An 18,598-nucleotide genomic window follows, 5' to 3' on the forward strand; every position below is an offset into this window, starting at 1 on the left:
TTATCAATGGCCCTTTTCTATCTTTGGCAGCTCGAGCAGCTGCCTGTAGAATCCTTTCCTTGTCTTGAAATCTTAAGAATTTTATTAAAATCGATCGTGGATATTGGTCATCTTTTGGCTTTGGTCTTAAAGCTCTATGTGCCCGCTCAATTTCAATTGGTCGAACCTCCTCTTCCATTTGCAAAACATCCGGGATCCATCTTTGAAAAAATTCTATTGGTTTATCTCCCTCCGTACCTTCTTTAAGACCAACAATCTTAATATTATTACGTCTACTAAAATTTTCCAACATGTCCACTTTCTCCCAGAGTCGGTTTCTTTCCGAATTCCAGACAAGCAGATCATTTTCTGTTTTTTCCACTCTATCATTCATATGCCCCATTGCTCTTTCCATCTTCTGAAGCTTCTTATCCATTTTGTCCTGTCTTGCCATAACTTTATCATAGCACATCTTCGTATCTAAGCTCTTCTCTTACTTTTCTTAATTCAGCTGTTAACTGCAATATAGCCTCTCTCATATCTCTATCATCTCCTTTACTTCCAATCGCTTCCAATTCTTCCTCCTCTTCTTCATCTGTGTTCTCTGCAGAATCCAATTCTGACTGAGTCATTTTCAATTGCAGTGGCCGTCGGTTCTTGTAGTTTGAGTTGTGTCGATTTGCGCATGCGTTCTTCTTTGCGCATGCGCATTTCCGGTGTCTTCTTCGAAGAAGCCGTTACCACCGCCATTGCTCCCTGTTCTACCGAAGGAGATCCAACCTGAGTCCAAGGCTCCATCGTTGCAGTAGGCCCTTTTTTCTTCCCGTCTCGCGGCTGCTTCGCAACAGCAGACTTCTTTTGTTGCGGTTTAGGAGGCATATCGTAAAGTAGTCTTACAAAGTTTATAAATAGTTTTCAGAAAATATTTACTAACTTTGTTTTGTTTAAACGGTACTTTACTGATTTGTTGCGGGAGAGCTGGATTTACACGTCTCAATCCCACGTCATCACGTGACGCCCCCACAGTTTATAGAAATGAGGCAAATTAGGGTGGATAAACCCCCAGGGTCTGACAAAGTGTTCCCTCAGACCCTATGGGAGCCTAGTGCAAGAAAGGCAGGGACCCTAAGAGAGCTACTTTAAAATGTCTTTAGGAATGGGTAGGTGCTGGAGGATCGGAGGATAGCTGAAGTTCTTCCATTGTTTAAGAAAGGCTCTAAAAGTAAGATGGGAAATTATAAGCCGGTGAGCCTGACATCAATAGTGGGTAAGTTATTGGAAAGTATTCTAAGGGAGCAGATATATAAGTATTTGGACAGACAGAGACTAATTAGGGATAGTCAACATGCCTTTGTAGCAGGTTGCATCTAACCAATCTTAAGGAGCTTTTCAAAGAAGTTACCAGGAAAGTTAATGAGGGCAAGGCAGTGCATATGATCTACATGGACTTTAAGCAAGGCTTCTGACAAGGTCCCTCATGGGAGGTTAGCCAAGAAGGTTCAGTTGCTTGGCATCAGGATGAGGTCGTAAATTGGATCAGACATTGGGTTCACAGGAGAAACCAGAGAGTGGTAGGACACAACTGCCTCTCTGGAGACATGTGGCAAGTGGTGTGCCACAAGGATTGCTGCTGGGTCCATTATTGTTTGTTATCCATATCAATGATTTGGATGATAATATAGTAAACTGGATCAGCAAATATGTGGATGACACCAAGATTGGGGAGTAGCAGACAGTGAAGTATATCAAAGCTTGCAGCAGGATATGGACCAGCTGAAAAATGTGCTGAAAAATGGCAGATGGATTTTAATGCAGACAAGTGTGAGGAATTGCACTTTGGGAGGACCAACCAGGGTGAGCAGTAGGGCACTGAGGAGTGCAGTAAAACAGAGGGATCTGGAAATACAGATAATTCATTGAAAGTGGCGTCACAAGAAAATAGGGTCACAGAGAGAGCATTTGAAACATCGGCCTTCATAAATTAAAGTACTGAGTACAGGAGTTGGGGTGCTATGTTGAAGTTTTAAAGACATTGGAGAGGCCTAATTTGGGGTACTGTGTGCAATTCTGGTCATCTACCTACAGGAAAGATATCAATAAGATTGAAAGAGTAGAGAAAAAAATTACAAGGATGTTGCCAAGACTTGAGGACCCGAGTTGTGGGGAAAGGTTGAACAGGTCAGGACTTTATTCCTAAGAGTGTAGGATAATGAGGGGAGAGCTGATAGAGGTATACAAAATTATGAGGGGTTATAGATAGGGTAAATGGAAGCAGGCTTTTTTCAGAGGTTGGGTGAGACTAAAACCGGAAGCCATGGGTTAAGAGTGAAAGGTGAAATGTTTAAGGGGCATATGAGGGGGTACTTATTCACTCTGAGGGTGGTCTGAGTGTGGAACGAGTTGCCAACAGTGGTGGATTTGGGTTTGATTTCAATATTTAAGAGAAATTTGGATAGATACATGGATGGGAAGGGTATGGAGGATAATGGTCCGGGTGCACGACGATGGGACTAGGCAAGTTAATTTTTTCACAGACTAGATGGGCTGAAGAGCCTGTTTCTGTGCTGTAGAAAAAAAGGGGAAAGAAACAGAATATCCAAGGTTGTGTTACCATTTCTCAAATCAGTTAAAAAATCTGATGGCATCAGGGAATAAGCTGTTATTGAATGTTACATCCTTCCTATAGTACAGCGACTAAAACTGAAACACTGTTTTGCCCCCATCTGCATTGCTATAAATCCCCCACTGCACTGATCTACTTACCATCATGAATTCACTTCATCCTCCCTTTGTGCAAGATCTAGCACTTACTTTTCTTTAAATTGAAGCTTTTATGGGAACACCTAATACCAAGGGGTTCTGACACAGAGTTTATGACAGGCTGTAGAGACAAGATTCTCAACTAATGGGGTCCTGGAATCCAGGAAACGGGGAGGGGGCAGGTTAAAAGAACCTTTTCAAACATCTGCACCTGGCAAGATGATTTGTGGTGACAGAAAATTGTGAACATCCCTAAAATTTCCTGATTAACCTGAGGGTACTGTACACTATTCTATAAAATTATAAAGGCACTAGAGAAAGTATGATTATTAAAGACAATGGCAAAAATTATAAGTTATAATCATTACAATTAAATAAAAGCAGTTCAATTCTCCAGAGAATAAATGAGTAATAATCTATTCCTGTGGTTTAACCTTAGGAAAAGATTTTATAGAGTACACGAAAGACCATAGCTATACGACATGAATATGCAAATAAATTCAGCTGAGATTGCAAGAAAGAATCCCAAACAGTGGCAAGGTATTGACTGATATTACATGAAACAGTTGAGGCAAAAGTTTATATCCATAGAATGGAATGTCAAACAATTACTTGAGGGAAAAGGGAACAGAAGGAGAGATGAAGTGGGAGAAAATTCATGTGAAGCTCAAACGCTCGCATACAAGAGTTCAGTTAAATACTCTGAAGCCATACTGTAAACCTTTGCATCGCAATACATAGAACAGAGAACAAGCCCTTTAGCTCACAACACTTCTACTCCAAGATCAATCTAACCTTCCCTCCCACATAGTCCTTTATTTTTCATTTATCCACGTGCCTATCTAAGAGTCTCTTAAATATCTCTAAAGTACCTGCCTCTACCACCACCTCCGGCAGTGCATTCCATGTACCTACCACGCTCTGTGTAAAAAAACTACTTTTGACATCACCCCCCATACATTCCTCCAAACATCTGAAGTGGTCAGACCCCACTTGGAGTACTGTGCTCAATTCTGGTCGCCTCACTACAGGAAGGATGTGGAAACCATAGAAAGGATGCAGAGGAGATTTACAAGGATGTTGCCTGGATTGGGGAGCATGCCTTATGAGAATAGGTTGAGTGATCTCGGCCTTTTCTCCTTGGAGTGACGGAGGATGAGAGGTGACCTGATAGAGGTGTATAAGATAATGAGAGGCATTGATCGTGTGGATAGTCAGCGACTTTTTCCCAGGGCTGCAATGGCTAGCACAAGACAGCATAGCTTTAAGGTGCTTGGAAGTAAGTACAGAGGAGATGTCAGGGGTAAATTTTTTTTTTATGCAGAGAGTGGTGAGTGCATGGAATGGGCTGCCGGCAGCGGCAGAAACGATAGGGTCTTTTATGAGACTCCTGGATAGGTACATGGAGCTCAGAAAAACAGAGGGTTATGGGTAAGCCTAGGTAGTTCTAGTTCTAAGGACATGTTCACCACAGCTTTGTGGGCCGAAGAGCCTGTATTGTGCTGTAGGTTTTCTATGTTTTATAACCCTTTTATTAACCATTCCTGAGCTGGGAAAATGTCTCTGGTTGTCCATTCTATCTTTGCCTCTTATCATCTTGTACATACATGTTCATAAGTGGACTCCACACCAGCAGCAGGCTGGAGTACCAAGAAACTCAACAATATGAATAATAAACGTCCAAATGAGAACTTAAATGTATATATTTCAGCTTTTGCTACCTTGTGTTTTGCCGCCTTCCGTTTGTCACTCCCTCCTCCTTCTGAATGGCGATGATGCCGTTTATCCTTGTGATGTTTCTTGCTGTGTCGGTGACTTCCACTGGCCTCAGCCTCATCTGGCAACAGTTCATACCTAGAGCTAAGATCTTATGTTAAGGAACAATTACCGTAAGATAAATGTTAGCTTACAATCATAAGGAAGAATTTTAAAGACTTGATTGAATTCATGCAATAGTTACAAATGATAGAGAAATCTAGCTGGAAGTCTCCTGATCTTTCTGAAGATTAAAGATTTGCTTTATTTGTCACAAGTACATTAAAGCATACAGTGAAGTGTGTCATTTGCATCATCAAACGACACATTCCAAGTATGTGCTGGGAGTAGACTGCCAGTGTCACCATGCTTCTGGCGCTAACATAGCATGCCCACAACTCACTAATCCTACCTGTATATTTTTGGAATGTGGGAGGAAATCAGAGAACTTGAATGAAGTCCATGCAGTGGCGGGGAGAAAGTACAAACTCCTGACAGACAGCAGCAGGAATTGAAACCTGATCGCTAGTACTGTAAAGTGTTTCACTAACCACTACACTACCATGCTGCCCTAATAAAGTAGGTTTGGTATTCCTCAAAAGTGGCGAACAAGCTTTGATGTCGGTGGTTTTAATAATGGACCACATAACATTTCTGTGGTTGTGGGTATTCAGTTAAAACAGTATTTAACACAAATTTTATGATAAACAGGATCTTAATAATTTCCAATTTCAAATGTTCAACTTATCAAAATATTTGCAGTATTAATCTTCCACATGACTTTTTTTTTGTAATTTGGCTAAAAGGAATGCCAAAACAACCTGGAGAACAGCTGTAAGGCAAGATCACTGGCTAATCATACACTATTCCTACTTCCTGTAACTAACAAGCTCAAAAAATTTGTAGAAAAGTGAAGTCTGAGAAATTGCTTAAAAATACGTGATTTATTTGTAAACGTAATTTACTAACTGAGAACAACTGCGCATTAATGAAAAACCATTTAATTTGAGGTTAAGGGATGTCCCATTAGTAATGTAACTTCTTTACAGTGAAGAATCTGGAATCAGTTGCCAGAGGAAGTGATCAAGGTGGTACAATTGCAACATTTAAGAGGCATTTGGATAGGTACATGGAGAAGAGCTTGGAGAATTATGGGTAAATGGGACTAGTAGGAAGAAGCTGTGGTCAGCATGGATCAGTTGGGCCAAAAGACCTATTTCTGTGTTGTAATATTACTCTAAGAAAGCAACAGTCTCACTGAAATCATCAAGGAGTGGATGGTGACAGAAGAGGAGGTTAAAGGCAATTTCCTTCTTATTTGACTTAAAAATAATTAAAATTATTAAGTATATCAAAGTAATTATTTAAGTGTTTTAATACTTGAAGTTTTTAAATAAATTGAATACTTCTGAGTGTGAGAGCCTTTCTGACCTCCACTGTCTAAGCTATTCTGAGAACAGAGCCAGCTAGTTCTGATCAGAAAGGACGTGCACTCTGCAGGATATTCAGAATCTTGCTGACCAGCTGGAAGTGGCCTTCCAACAGAAGATTGTGCATAGGAATACACTAGAAGCAGCAGCTTGGTCCAAGAGCAAATGACCAGCAAGTCTGGGATGCAAGGGCGACAACTGTTAGTAAGAGAAGTGGTCCATGATACAAAGTTAAAGCCCAACTTTTCTTCAAAGCTGACTCAGTTATTACATCCAGTGGTCCTTAACAATTGTTGATGAACCTATTTGGCATGATGTTAAAACAGTCCAAAGATACTCCTGCTTAGGTTGTACTTTATCCTTCAGTGCAATGCTAGAAGACTTGACAACATTCTTCTCATACTCTTTAAAATCCTCCTTGGTATACTTTCCACCTGTGAAGACAAAGGATTAAAAAAAAGTTGAAAGCAAGAACAATTCAGTTATATGTTCATGAAGATTGTTATTTATTTGTATCATAATTCCCACTGCAAGTTTTAAATCTCAAAAGCGACTGGAGAAGGCAACCAAGGCAAACAACGGAGAACATTTGAAAGGAAAAGCTAGGTAACAGGAGAGTAAAAATTCCCATGTTTTTATCAGCTCTGTGAACTAATTACTACTATCTAAGACTTTGCTGATGCTAATATATGCAATACTAAAAAAAAACATAATCTGTCTGCTCTACTGTTCCAGTTTATCTGTGTTTACTCTGCGGTCCTCATTCTGTGGCTCGGTTCACAGGAGACATAATCCCTATGAGCCTGTACTAGCAACATGGTTATTTTTAACTCCCTGAACTCTGATGGGAAGATGAATTTCCATCATAGAACAAAGGATATTTTCCTTTAGCTATTTCAGAATCAAGTTTAATATCACTGGCATATGTTGTGAAATTTGTTGTTTACGTGGCAGCAGTACATTGCAATAAATAAAAGTTGTAAATTACAGTAAGTATCTATATTAAAAAGCGTTAAATTAAGTAAGTAGTACAAAAGAGAAAAAAGCAGTGAGCCAGTGTTCATGGTTCAATGTTATTAACTCGCAACTGGGTTATTTATTATAAATAAATGATTGCATTCAATCAGATGTTTTATAATAACTTGACTATTAAATCTTATACACCAGGGACAATGCTTTAAACACTGAAGGAAACCTTGAGATTTTATAACATTTTAAAACAAGGTCTACCCGGACTGAAATAGAGTCTGAAATTTTGAAAGTGCTTTGGAGTTCCAAGTGACATTCTAGAAACACTAAAAAGAACAGTTCTTTAAATACTGGAATAGATTCTGGCATGTGTGATAATAGGGAAAAGGATTCTATGTTCAGGATGTAATAGGATGGCAAACAGAAATTCGTGGTGAGTTAACTCACCCTCAATATCTGGAGATTGTTGGAATGTTCCCTCACCAATCTGCTTCATAAGGCATTCCAGCACTCCAATAGATTATTTGGCCCATTTAGCTTGTATCAGTACAATACCCCAAGTCAATTAGTAGAATCTTACTCCCAGTGCCCTCTCACTGCATTTCCACCTTAGTAACCAATTCATGTTTAAAAATTGTGCAATCTTTTGTGTCAAAGACATGCACAAAGATTTCCAATTACCTTCTAAGAAATCTCCATCCCACGCATCTCAAAACGTTTTAATCCTTTTGCAAGATCAGCAGTCATGTTAATGAAATGCTCATCAGTAGTAACAATTTATTGCTACTTTCCCCATGCTAATTCTTCAAAATCTTAAGGATATCAATCTGATCAATCTTTAATCTACTGCCTTTGTGGGGGGGGGGGGGGAAATTCTAGCTTCTCATGTCTCTCTTTATGACCCTCAACTCTAGTGAGTCCAGGTAGTACTTTTTATTTCTTCTTGTATTTGGTTGTCCAAAACTGCTCTCCGATCAATGCCATCTACAATTGGGTACGCATTCAATATTGTGTCTTCCAGATACAAAATACAAAAGCTTTTTTAGCATTATCTACATGTGCCGTGACCTCCAATGACCTGTGGATCTCACACCATCTCCATCGCCAGGAGAAAGCAGGGAGGAGCAAGGAAGAAGGACATGTTTCAGCCTGGATCTTGCATAGAAACTTAAGAGAAAAATCAGTATATGGGCAGTCCAGAACCAGATGGAAATTAGTGCAGATAGTAGAATAAGAAGGGTGATCCATATGTACATAAACAGCATGGTATCAATAATGGAGAGGTGATAGATAAAACATATTAGTTAACTTAACATTTGGTTGTCAATACAATGTGCAGCAGCAGTTAGTGAATTGAATGTTCTAAAGCCAAATAAACATAAAAAGAGAAATGTACCACTGCACTAAACGGGCTGAATCCAGATTTAGAGTACATCTGGAAAAGCCGCAGAGAAGGAATACAAGGCTCATCTCCAGCATTATAAGCTGGACTACAGAAACTGGAAGACATTAATTATTACAAAGAATGGGGCATTACAGAAATATAAAGGGCATTAAGTAGTATTGCAAATGTGTCTATGCAGCTACTTCAAAATAAACTATGACATTTAAACAAAGTGACAGAGATTTAAAACAACAAACGGCAATCTTGTTTTTAAAACTGATGATAGGAAGTTATTTCCTGATGGGATAGCATCTTGAATGTGCATTTGAAGCAAAATAATTTAAAATGTACTTTTAGATGTTACTGAATATGTTGAAATTACCTTTCCCCTTCCACTGAACCTTAGCTACAGATTGGCTGAAGTCCACATGGATCCTTCTGTCATCTATCAACACATTATCCATCTTAAAATAAGCCTTTTCGCAGTCTTCTTGCTGTGAGATAGTACAAATGCAGGGGTTGAAACAGGGAATATCAAAAATAATCTAGAATGTATTGTTACATTATAGTAGCAATAGTTCACTAAGTTGATAACATTGGGTTAAGGCCCTGGGAACAATAGCATGCTGACATTTATAAGGAGTGCTGCCAAAAGAAAATAGCACCGTCATCAAGAACCTCCACCATCCAGGCCATGCTACCATTGGGCAGGAGGTACAGGAGCCTTAGGTCCTACGCCACCATTTCAGGAACACTTATTACCCTGCAATCATCAGGCTCCTGAACCAATGTGGATAACTTCAATCACCTCAACTCTGAACTGATTCTACAATCCACAGACTCAATTTCAAGGACTCTACAAATCATGTTCAGTATTATTTATTATTTATTTTTTCATTTGCATAATAGTTGTTTATCAGTCTTTATGTATAATTATTAATTATACTGTATTTCTTCATTTTCTTGTAAATGTCTAAGAAAATGAATCTCAAGGATATGGTGACATATGTATTTTTACTTTGACATATAAATTTACTTTGACTGTGGACTGTAATGAAAGCCAATTTCCCCCAGGATCAATAAAGTATGACTATGACTAACTACTATTGCAAGTTTGGTTTCCAAAAGACTCAATGCTCTAACTGAGAAAGTATGTTCCTCTAACAACAATGGCTGAAAGCAACAGGCAGCACTGTTTCTACAGGGTACAAAATCTGACAAGTTCAAAAAGAGCTATGAAAATTTCTTTTTCAGCAAGTTCTTTCACTGACTGCAGTATCACTCATTTCTGCGTCTGCTTAAGTCCTGGAACCATCCAAAGTAAAGAAACTTGAGGAACCATCTTCTCCAGATTTCCCTCATGATTAAGACACGTTATGGGAATTCCTAATGTAAGTTTCAGTTTAACTGAATAAAATTAAGTCTAGTCAATTTGCAATGGAATGTATTGTTTATGAAACAAGATCCTACAACCAGGCTAAGGAGATGTGGATATTCACTCTGCATTTAATTAGATGTAAAAGAAAGAGTTTCAGTTAAAATAAATTTCAACTACTCTGCCATGGATTGTGTTTTCCACATTGATATAGTTAATATCTCATTGATAGCAAAGAATTTCTAACATAACGTTAAGTTCTAATTTAAAGTAATAATTAAGATTACGTACTCAAATTAAGAAAAGAAAATTAACATATCAATTCCTGACATAGAGGTATGAATGCTATCAACAAAACTAAGACCTCGCTTATCCTTAAGGAGCATTAAAACAATAGGCACATCAGAGAGATGAGCGATTGTCATCATTAATACAGTAACTGTAAATGCAAATTATATGGAAATGAGTAGGAGTTCACATTTGTAGATTTTACCATTCACTCAAAAATATAAATCTATCAGGCAGATTGGAGATTCCATCAATCTTCCTAATTTTTAGATTTCACTGGTGATATTTTAGATTATCATACTATTTATACATCATAAGTTGACTAATTGATTGAATCCAAGTTTAATACAAGTATTAATGCCAATGTACATCAATAATTTTCTTCTTTATTGCAGTGTAGCATTAGTGAGGGACCAGCAGAAAGTCCATGAGAATGGTTTACCTCAAATTCCTGTTAATCTATTGAACTGGAAACAATTGATTGCTGTTAAATCTGGCTGAGAATTGGACTAAAGGGAATTGTAAAATATACTTAGAATAAAGTATTAACATAAGCACTAAAACCTAGCAATACAGTACTATATTTAAAATAACTCACTTGACTATACTATGGAAAAAAACTATAATTCATAATATCAGGCAACACACATCAAAGTTGCTGGTGAACACAGAAGGCCAGGCAGCATCTCTAGGAAGAGGTACAGTCGACGTTTCGGGCCAAGGCGTCAACCGTACCTCTTCCTAGAGATGCTGCCTGGTCTGCTGCGTTCACCAGCAACTTTGATGTGTGTTGCTTGAATTTCCAGCATCTGCAGAATTCCTCGTATTTGCATTCATAATATCAGTATATATTACCTTTTCAAACTCAATGAAGGCATAGCAGAGAGATTCTCCAGTTTTCCAGTCTCGAATAATCTCACAGCTGAAGAATAAATATTATTATAATTCACTTCTGAGGCAAATAACATTTCAATTAAAGTTGCCAGCTTTCTCCTCACATGTACTACCTTTACCTCAACTGCCAACCTTCAATCACTTTTTCCTGCTGCCATTCTTTCACGAGTATGGATGACAGTAGATCAAAGATCCCCCTCACACACATCCCATTTCTTTTCTCTAGTTCAACCTGTTTTTCTCAAAGTGGCTCAATTAATAAAGAAAGCCAAGAACTTTTGTTGAAATAAGATGTTTTGGGGCAAGTCAAAGACCACGACGTGTGCTTTGCAAACTCGGGTGGAGTTTCTAACAGTGCAATAATCTTAACTATACTTCTGATGTGCCTTGCTGGACTCAGAGAGGCTTTATGGAGGCTGATGGTGAAGAATTTGCTACAGAAACTCAACTCAACCTACTACGACAGTAGATGAGGACTTGCCATTCAACAGCAGCACCATTTCCTTAGGTAGGTAGTTACTTGGTACTTGTTGAAAATGTTGGTTGAGTGGTGTCCAAGTAACAACCTTATACTCAGTGCCTGCAAAACCAAGGAATTAACTGGAGACATCCGGAAACCCCACTAAAGACCATCACTATCTGGGACATTACATCTTCATATTATAACAATCAGGGAAAAGGTGCTGGATCCTGAAGACCCACAGTCACCTTTTTAATAGCAATCTACTATCAAGTTTTGAATGGTCTGGGAATCCATGATCACTATCCAAAACATCAACTGTATTCTTTTCCATGGATGCTGCCTGGCCTGCTGAATTTCTCCAGCATTTTGTGTGTGAACACTACTTCAATATTTGTCTTTTGCACTATTTTTTTAATAATTTATAGAAATTTTATGTGCGCACTGCTGCTGAAATACAACAAATTTCACAATATATGCCAATGATAATAAACCTGATTCTGATTCTGACTTGGCAGTCCATGCCCCAGTGTCCATGCAAGCAAGGCATTTCCTTTTCCTGAAGTGTTGCAAACAAAATAGAACATTGTTCATGCATTAGTGAGCTTCTCATTCTGATCTTGCAATAGAATACTGATAAAGTAGTTGAAGATGGTTGGGCATAGGACATTGTTTCTCTGCAATCCCCTGACCTCCAATATTTGAAATACTCTAATACTGTGATACAAATCGTGAGACTGCCTACTCATCATCTGTTAAAAGGGCTGGTGGTTCAAAACAAAAAGGTGATTTTTAAAAATATAAATGATGTACACATTTTGGCATCCATTTCTTTAGAATTGCCACACAGTCAATGTTATAGAAGTAGTGCATTTGGTGGTGAAATCCCCCATGCACAGTTTATCTGTGTCTTTGCTCTCCCAATCTTTCAACTAAATACAGGACTCTGATTCACCAGAGCTATGAACAATCACCTGGGGTCTTTCTTGCACATCTTCGATATGATTACACATTTTCATAAGGTCCACAGTCAATCTTAAGGGCATGTAAGACTACTTGCACCACCTTGCCACCTTCCTCAAAAAACTTATTCAATTGTATAGCAGCTCAGAATGGTAACAGAGGAGACTGTAAAGTTGCTGTCAGTAACTATTTCTCAACCATGATATTGCACTAGGAATGGCTCTCCCAATTTTCACACCATTCTGCAGATGTTAACAAGAACTGAGCAGGATTGCTTATACTACACGAGTCTCCATAATATCCTGAAATCCCTAGATGACTGCTGAGTGAACCACCTAGTTTAATTATTGTTATTTTTAAAATAACTAAATGGCTTGCTTGGTCACTCCAAAGGAATATTAAGATTAATGTGAGATAATCATCAGTTAACAGCTGATTGAAGGCTACAGATCTTCACATACAAAAAGCATATGCGTGTTTAAAAAATGTAACTGCAAAAGGTACCTTCTGATTGGTCCAAATCTTGAAAAAATGATTTCCAAGTCTTCATCTGTGGTAACTGGATTGAGTTTACAGACAAACAGCACATTTTCAGGGGGCTTTATTTCTGCATCTGGCAAATCTCCAACCTACAAACATTAAGATTGCAGTCTTGTAAGAAGTAATTCTGGAAAAAAACAAGTCAATAAGATCTCAATGTACCATTAAATTTAAGTTATACTGGTGTACAATTAAATCTGTAAGGTACGTGTTCCAAAAGTTCTTGGTCACATTAACATTAATTATTAAAAAAAAGTTAAAGGCTTGCGAGACCATCTTCACTCTCCAGGGCGCAGGCCTGGGCAAGGTTGTATGGAAGACCAGCAGTTGCCCATGCTGCAAGTCTCCCCTCTCCATGATACTGATGTTGTCCAAGGGAAGGGCATTAGGACCCATACAGCTTGGCACCAGTGTCATCGCAGAGCACTGTGTGATTAAGTGGCCTTGCTCAAAGACACAACACGCTGCCTCGGCTGGGGCTTGAACTCATGACCTTCAGATCGCTAGTCGAATGCCTTAACCACTTGGCCACATGCCCACACAGATTAATTATTACTTTCATAGAATAAAGGGTACAATGCTGCGGTTTTTCAATTTCTTTGTTTTCTTTTCTGTGTTTCTTATCTCCCTCTTTCCTTTAACCACCTCTTCAGTTTACCTTCTTAATCTAATATTTTGCTCACCTCTTTAATTCTTTTAATGGCATCCAATTTCCCTTAGAAGACATACTTCAACTGTGGCCTCACCAACAACTTATACAACTGCAACATAATGTCCCTACTTCTAAGCTCAATGCCCTGACTGATGCCCTGAAGACCAGTATGCTAAACACATTCTTTTCCACCCCAACTATTAGCAGGGCTGTATTCAGCAAATGGTGCACTTGGCCCTCTCATCCACAACATTGGTCAACGCCCTGTCATTCACTGCACAAGTCCTACCCTGGTTTGACTATCCAAAATGGTGATTGGAGGAAAGTATAGGGGGTATGCCAGAGGTAAGTCTACACAGAGACTGGTGACTACATGAACACCATGCCAGGGGTAGTGGTAAAGGCAGATACATTAGGGGCATTTAAGAAATTCTTAAATAAGCACCTGGATGATACAAAGGTGGAGAGGGTTACGTAGGAGGGAATAGTTAGATGGATCTTAGAGTAGGTTAAAAGGTCCTGTAACGTGCTTTAGTGTTCTATGTTTAAAATGCATCACCTCACACTTATCCTAATTAAATTTTATACAGGTGTCCCCTGCTTTTCGAATGTTCACTTTACGAAACCTCACTGTTACGAAAGACCTACATCAGTACCCTGTTTTCACTTTCAGAAGGTGTTTTCACTGTTACGGAAAAAAATCAGCGCACAATAAAAGGCAGCGCATGCCCCGAGCAGCCGCTCTCCCCGGATTTAGAACTGCATTCTCGCCAGCATTGATTAAACACATGCCTGTGAGCAGCCATTTGCAAGATGAGTTCTAAGGTGTCGGAAAAGCCTAAAAGAGCTCGTAAGGGTGTTACACTTAGCGTAAAACTGACATAATTAAGCGTTTTGATCGTGGTGAACGAAGCAAGGACAAAGTGAGTTTGGCTTGTGGAAGTTGACAAAGATGATGTTGAAGAGGTTTTGGCATCCCATGACCAAGATCTGATAGATGAAGAGCTGATGCAATTGGAAGAAAAAAGGATAACAATCGAAACCGAATACAATAGCGAACTGAACGTGAAGCAACTGCGTGAGATTTTCACTGCATTGATAAAGTACGACTTTAATTTTGAAAGGGTAGGGTACGTCGGTTTAGGGGATATTTGCAGGATGGTTTGAGTCCTTACAAAGAACTGTGTGATAGAAAAATGCGCAAGGCTCAGCAGTCAAGCAAGCCTTCCACATCAGCCACAGCAGACGACGAACCTCGACCTTCGACATCGAGGCGGGCAGAGATAGAAGATGACCTGCCCGCCCTAATGGAAACAGACGATGACGAGATGACACCCCAGTGTCCCACCACCCCAACCCCCAGGCCACGGACAGATACCGATTTGAGAATGCAGCGGTAGCCGGGAGGCACACAGCACATCTTTAAGAAAAAAGCCGAAATAAACATGCTAATTAATTAGGTGCTGCCCGACACGTAATTGTCGGCCCAGATCAGAGATGACGCAATCGGAAATTGGCACTGATCTGGGCCGACAATTACGTGCCAGGCGGCACCTAATTAATTAGCATGTTTGTTTCGGCTTTTTTCTTAAAGATGTGCTGTGTGCCTCCTGGCTACCGCTGCACCCCTGCACGCTTCGCGGCAATGTATCGCTCAGCGGCCTGGAGGGTGGGGTCACTACACCACCCCAGCCTGCGACGACTCAGTCTAACACACCATCAGTGTGCTCAGCGCGGAACCAATTCCGGTAAGTGATACTACACTGTACATACATTATTTCTACTTTTATATAGGCTGTGTATTTTTACGTGTTATTTGGTATGATTTGGCAGCTTCATAGCTTAAAGGTTACTGGAGAGCGCTTGCGCTGTGTTTTTGCCAACAGCGCTTGCGTGAGATTTTCTGCTGACGGCGCTTGTGTGAGATCTTCAGTACGGAGAACAGTGCAGTAATGATTGTGGAAAAGTATTTCTACTTTATATCGGCTGTGTATTTATCATATCATTCCTGCTTTTACTATATGTTACTGTTGTTTTAGGTCTTCTGTGTTATTTGGCATGATTTGGTAGGTTATTTTTGGGTCTGCGAACGCTCACAAAATTTTCCCATATAAATAAATGGTAATTGCTTCTTCGCTTTACCACATTTCGGCTTACGAACCGTTTCATCGGAACCCTCTACCGTCGGATGGCAGGGGGAACCTGTATGTCATTCCTTAGACCATCGCCATAAATGATCAAAATCTCTTTGCATTTCATTGCAACCTTCTTCACTATCAACAAAATCCCCAAATTTAGTAACAACAGCACACTTGCTAAACATGCCATATACATTCACATCCAAATTATTTATATAAATAATGAAACCAGAGGTCCCATCACTGACCTCCTGAGGCACCCCCCTAGTCACAGGCCTCCAGTCAGAGAGACAACTTCAACCAGCACCCTCTGCTTCCAATCAGCAAGCTAATTTAGAATCCACCTCACTAGCTCCTCTGAATTCCATACAGTGTAAACTTCCAGATCGGACTACTACACAGGACTTTGTCAAAGGCCTTACAATGGATAACACGTACTGCTCTACCTTTATCTATCCCTTTAGTTACCTCTTCAAAAAACTCAAAGATTCATCAGACATGATCTCCCAAGCACAAAACCATGCTGACTATTCCTGATCAGGCCTTGCCCATCCAAGTAACTTGCTTTTTTTTCCCCTGTTTGTATCAGACTGACCATTTCTACCTGGCATTCAATTTTTCCTTTTTTAATTCCATTTGTATATTCTGGGTTTCTGGACATATCCCTGTAGGTCAAACTATAAATTACCTAGACTTCACAACATTAGCAAAACATCACACAAATTATACAGCTTAACTGCCCATTTAATAGTTATATTACTTCACCCTAACACAGGAATTCCTTTTTCTCCACCACAGCCCACATTTTTAATCTGTACTTTATGCTGTTAAATTTAACATTAAAGTTGTTCAACTACACAGATATAATTTTTTCCACAGATCTCACTGTACTTTGGTCAGAGCTGTAAGATTACACAACCATTGAATAGAACACAATCCTGTGGGATAAGGTTTCTCCAGCTTACTCTGAAGCTTTGAAAACACTGGGGTAAATAATTTCTCTTCATATGTGCAAACTAGGACACATGAAATGGACTGTTTACATTCTATGTACTTCCAACAACATTTTAATGCCTTTTAAAGAGCTTACTTACCATTTCTAGCAGAATGGCCCGTGTATTTGCTTCTTTCTCTGCCAACACTTCTTCAATTTCCTCTGCAGTTTTCCCCTTGGTATCATCTATTTCTTCATCAGCTCCTATTCTGCCACTCTAAATGAAAACATGAATGATGTCATGATCAACAACTGTAATTACACTGCTGCATTTACCGGGTATAATAGGATTTAGTGCTAATGCCCTGTCATTATGTAGTGTCACTCACTCCATTTTCAGAGTATGTTTGTTTCACTGTCATTACACCATTTTATTAGTTGCAATCTGACTAGACCACATTCAGTGACTTGCTTTAGTTTAGTGGATTTTATTGGCAATTTGTTCATTTTGCTTATTGCTGGCCAATATTCAACTGACAGATTAACATGTCTCTCATCTTTAGTTAGTCTTAACCATTCACAATGCCCAATGATGTTTCTGGCACTCTGTAGTTCTACTCATTGTCTGCATTAAATTTCAACAACCACTCAGCTGTCTACTTAGATTTTTCTTTCTTTTGCAAATCTGATTCCTTATTACAACTTAATTATACCCCTCATGATTCTGCATCATTTATGAGTACAAATAATCTGTAATCTTAAAGATTAACTAAACAAATCAAGAACTGAGAAAACGCAAAGTTAAGTGAACAGGTCCTGGAAATTCCATAAGGCATTGTTAAAATCGATGACCTCTCTGTTGAAGGTAGCTGGTTAATTTTCAATGTTCCCCTATCAAGGGTATTTCACTGCCAGAACCTGAGTCTTGTTCTGATCTTCATGTGGCAAAATTACTATTTTTTTTCTTGTGGAAAGGCAAAGATCCCTTGTCAGGTCAGATCAGTTATTCCATCTTTTATGGAAAAAAATCATAGTTCTTTTCCAAGCAACTTCAAAATACTTGTTTCTACTACCATTCTTTATTTCTATTTAAACTGTAGTTGTTTCAATCATAGAGACTTTAATCAGTGCTCCAAAAAGTGGCAGAGATAAAATTCCAATGACTATGGATGAATGCTGATTAAAGAGCTTAGTGTAAAATACTCATTCTGTAATGAGGAACAAACAGAGCAAACCTGCTCCGTGAAATAAAGGTTAGGAGATTATATCTCTGTACAAGCAGATTGAGCTTTTCAGGAATAGTAGAAATAGTTCTTCAATCAGCTGGCACCTAAAAGGAGATCATTCAAATAATCCGTGGAAAAGATACTTCAGTGAGCTAATGTGTTGCTAAAAGCAATTATTAGGTTTTACATTAATGTAAATAGTTCATAATTTTATTTAAAATAGTATTTTGGACAGAGTAAGAAGAACTTAAAATATAAAGCATGGTATATGTAACCTGAGATGACTATGAGCGACGGCCATGGACGCTAAGTTTCCAAAACTTTCGCTGTAGGTGGGGATCTGAGGAAGAATTTTCTAACATCTTATGCATCATAACTAACTAACTACCATAATTAAATCAATACATGTGTTACTGTTGTACCAGGTGACTACTAGGAGAATAGAAAGGCTAAATGAACCATTGCCCATTTCTCAAGCAATTGCTACATCTCTAAGTGTGAGAATTCTGTAAATTAAAAATAGGATTGGCCACTTTCAAGTTACTTCATCCTAACTTATTCACGTTTTAAACAACTCCAAGGTAGTTACCAAAAGCTAAAAAAACAACCTGGAGACACCACAAAACCCTGGACACTAGACATAGGAGCAGAATTAGGCCATTTTGCCCATCAAGTCTGCTCCACCATTCAATCATGGCTGATTTATTTTCCCTCTCAACCTCATTCACTTGCCTTTTCCCAATAACCTTTGATGACCATACTAATCCTCTACTTTAAATATAGTTTAAGATGCCACTGGTAATGCCCAGCAACTACTCATTGGCGGCAAAGAAAAACTACTAAAACAAGAA

The 18,598-nt window shown here is 39.0% G+C and overlaps 1 protein-coding gene across 2 annotated transcripts in view; it reads right to left on the minus strand.

Annotated features, from left to right (window-relative positions):
• Positions 1-18,598, minus strand: part of ppil4 (peptidylprolyl isomerase (cyclophilin)-like 4) — a 70,676-nt gene that overhangs the window by 16,485 nt on the left and 35,593 nt on the right. For both annotated transcript variants that reach the window (XM_072250761.1, XM_072250762.1), the window contains 6 exons: positions 16,682-16,798; positions 12,762-12,886; positions 10,796-10,862; positions 8,660-8,771; positions 6,262-6,358; positions 4,461-4,599 (listed from right to left, as the gene is read on the minus strand). In XM_072250761.1, coding sequence (XP_072106862.1) covers positions 4,461-4,599; positions 6,262-6,358; positions 8,660-8,771; positions 10,796-10,862; positions 12,762-12,886; positions 16,682-16,798 — 657 coding nt within the window. The remainder of the gene's footprint in view (positions 1-4,460; positions 4,600-6,261; positions 6,359-8,659; positions 8,772-10,795; positions 10,863-12,761; positions 12,887-16,681; positions 16,799-18,598) is intronic.

The sequence above is a fragment of the Mobula birostris genome, chromosome 2 (genome assembly GCF_030028105.1).
Source record: "Mobula birostris isolate sMobBir1 chromosome 2, sMobBir1.hap1, whole genome shotgun sequence".
NCBI lineage: Eukaryota > Metazoa > Chordata > Chondrichthyes > Myliobatiformes > Myliobatidae > Mobula > Mobula birostris.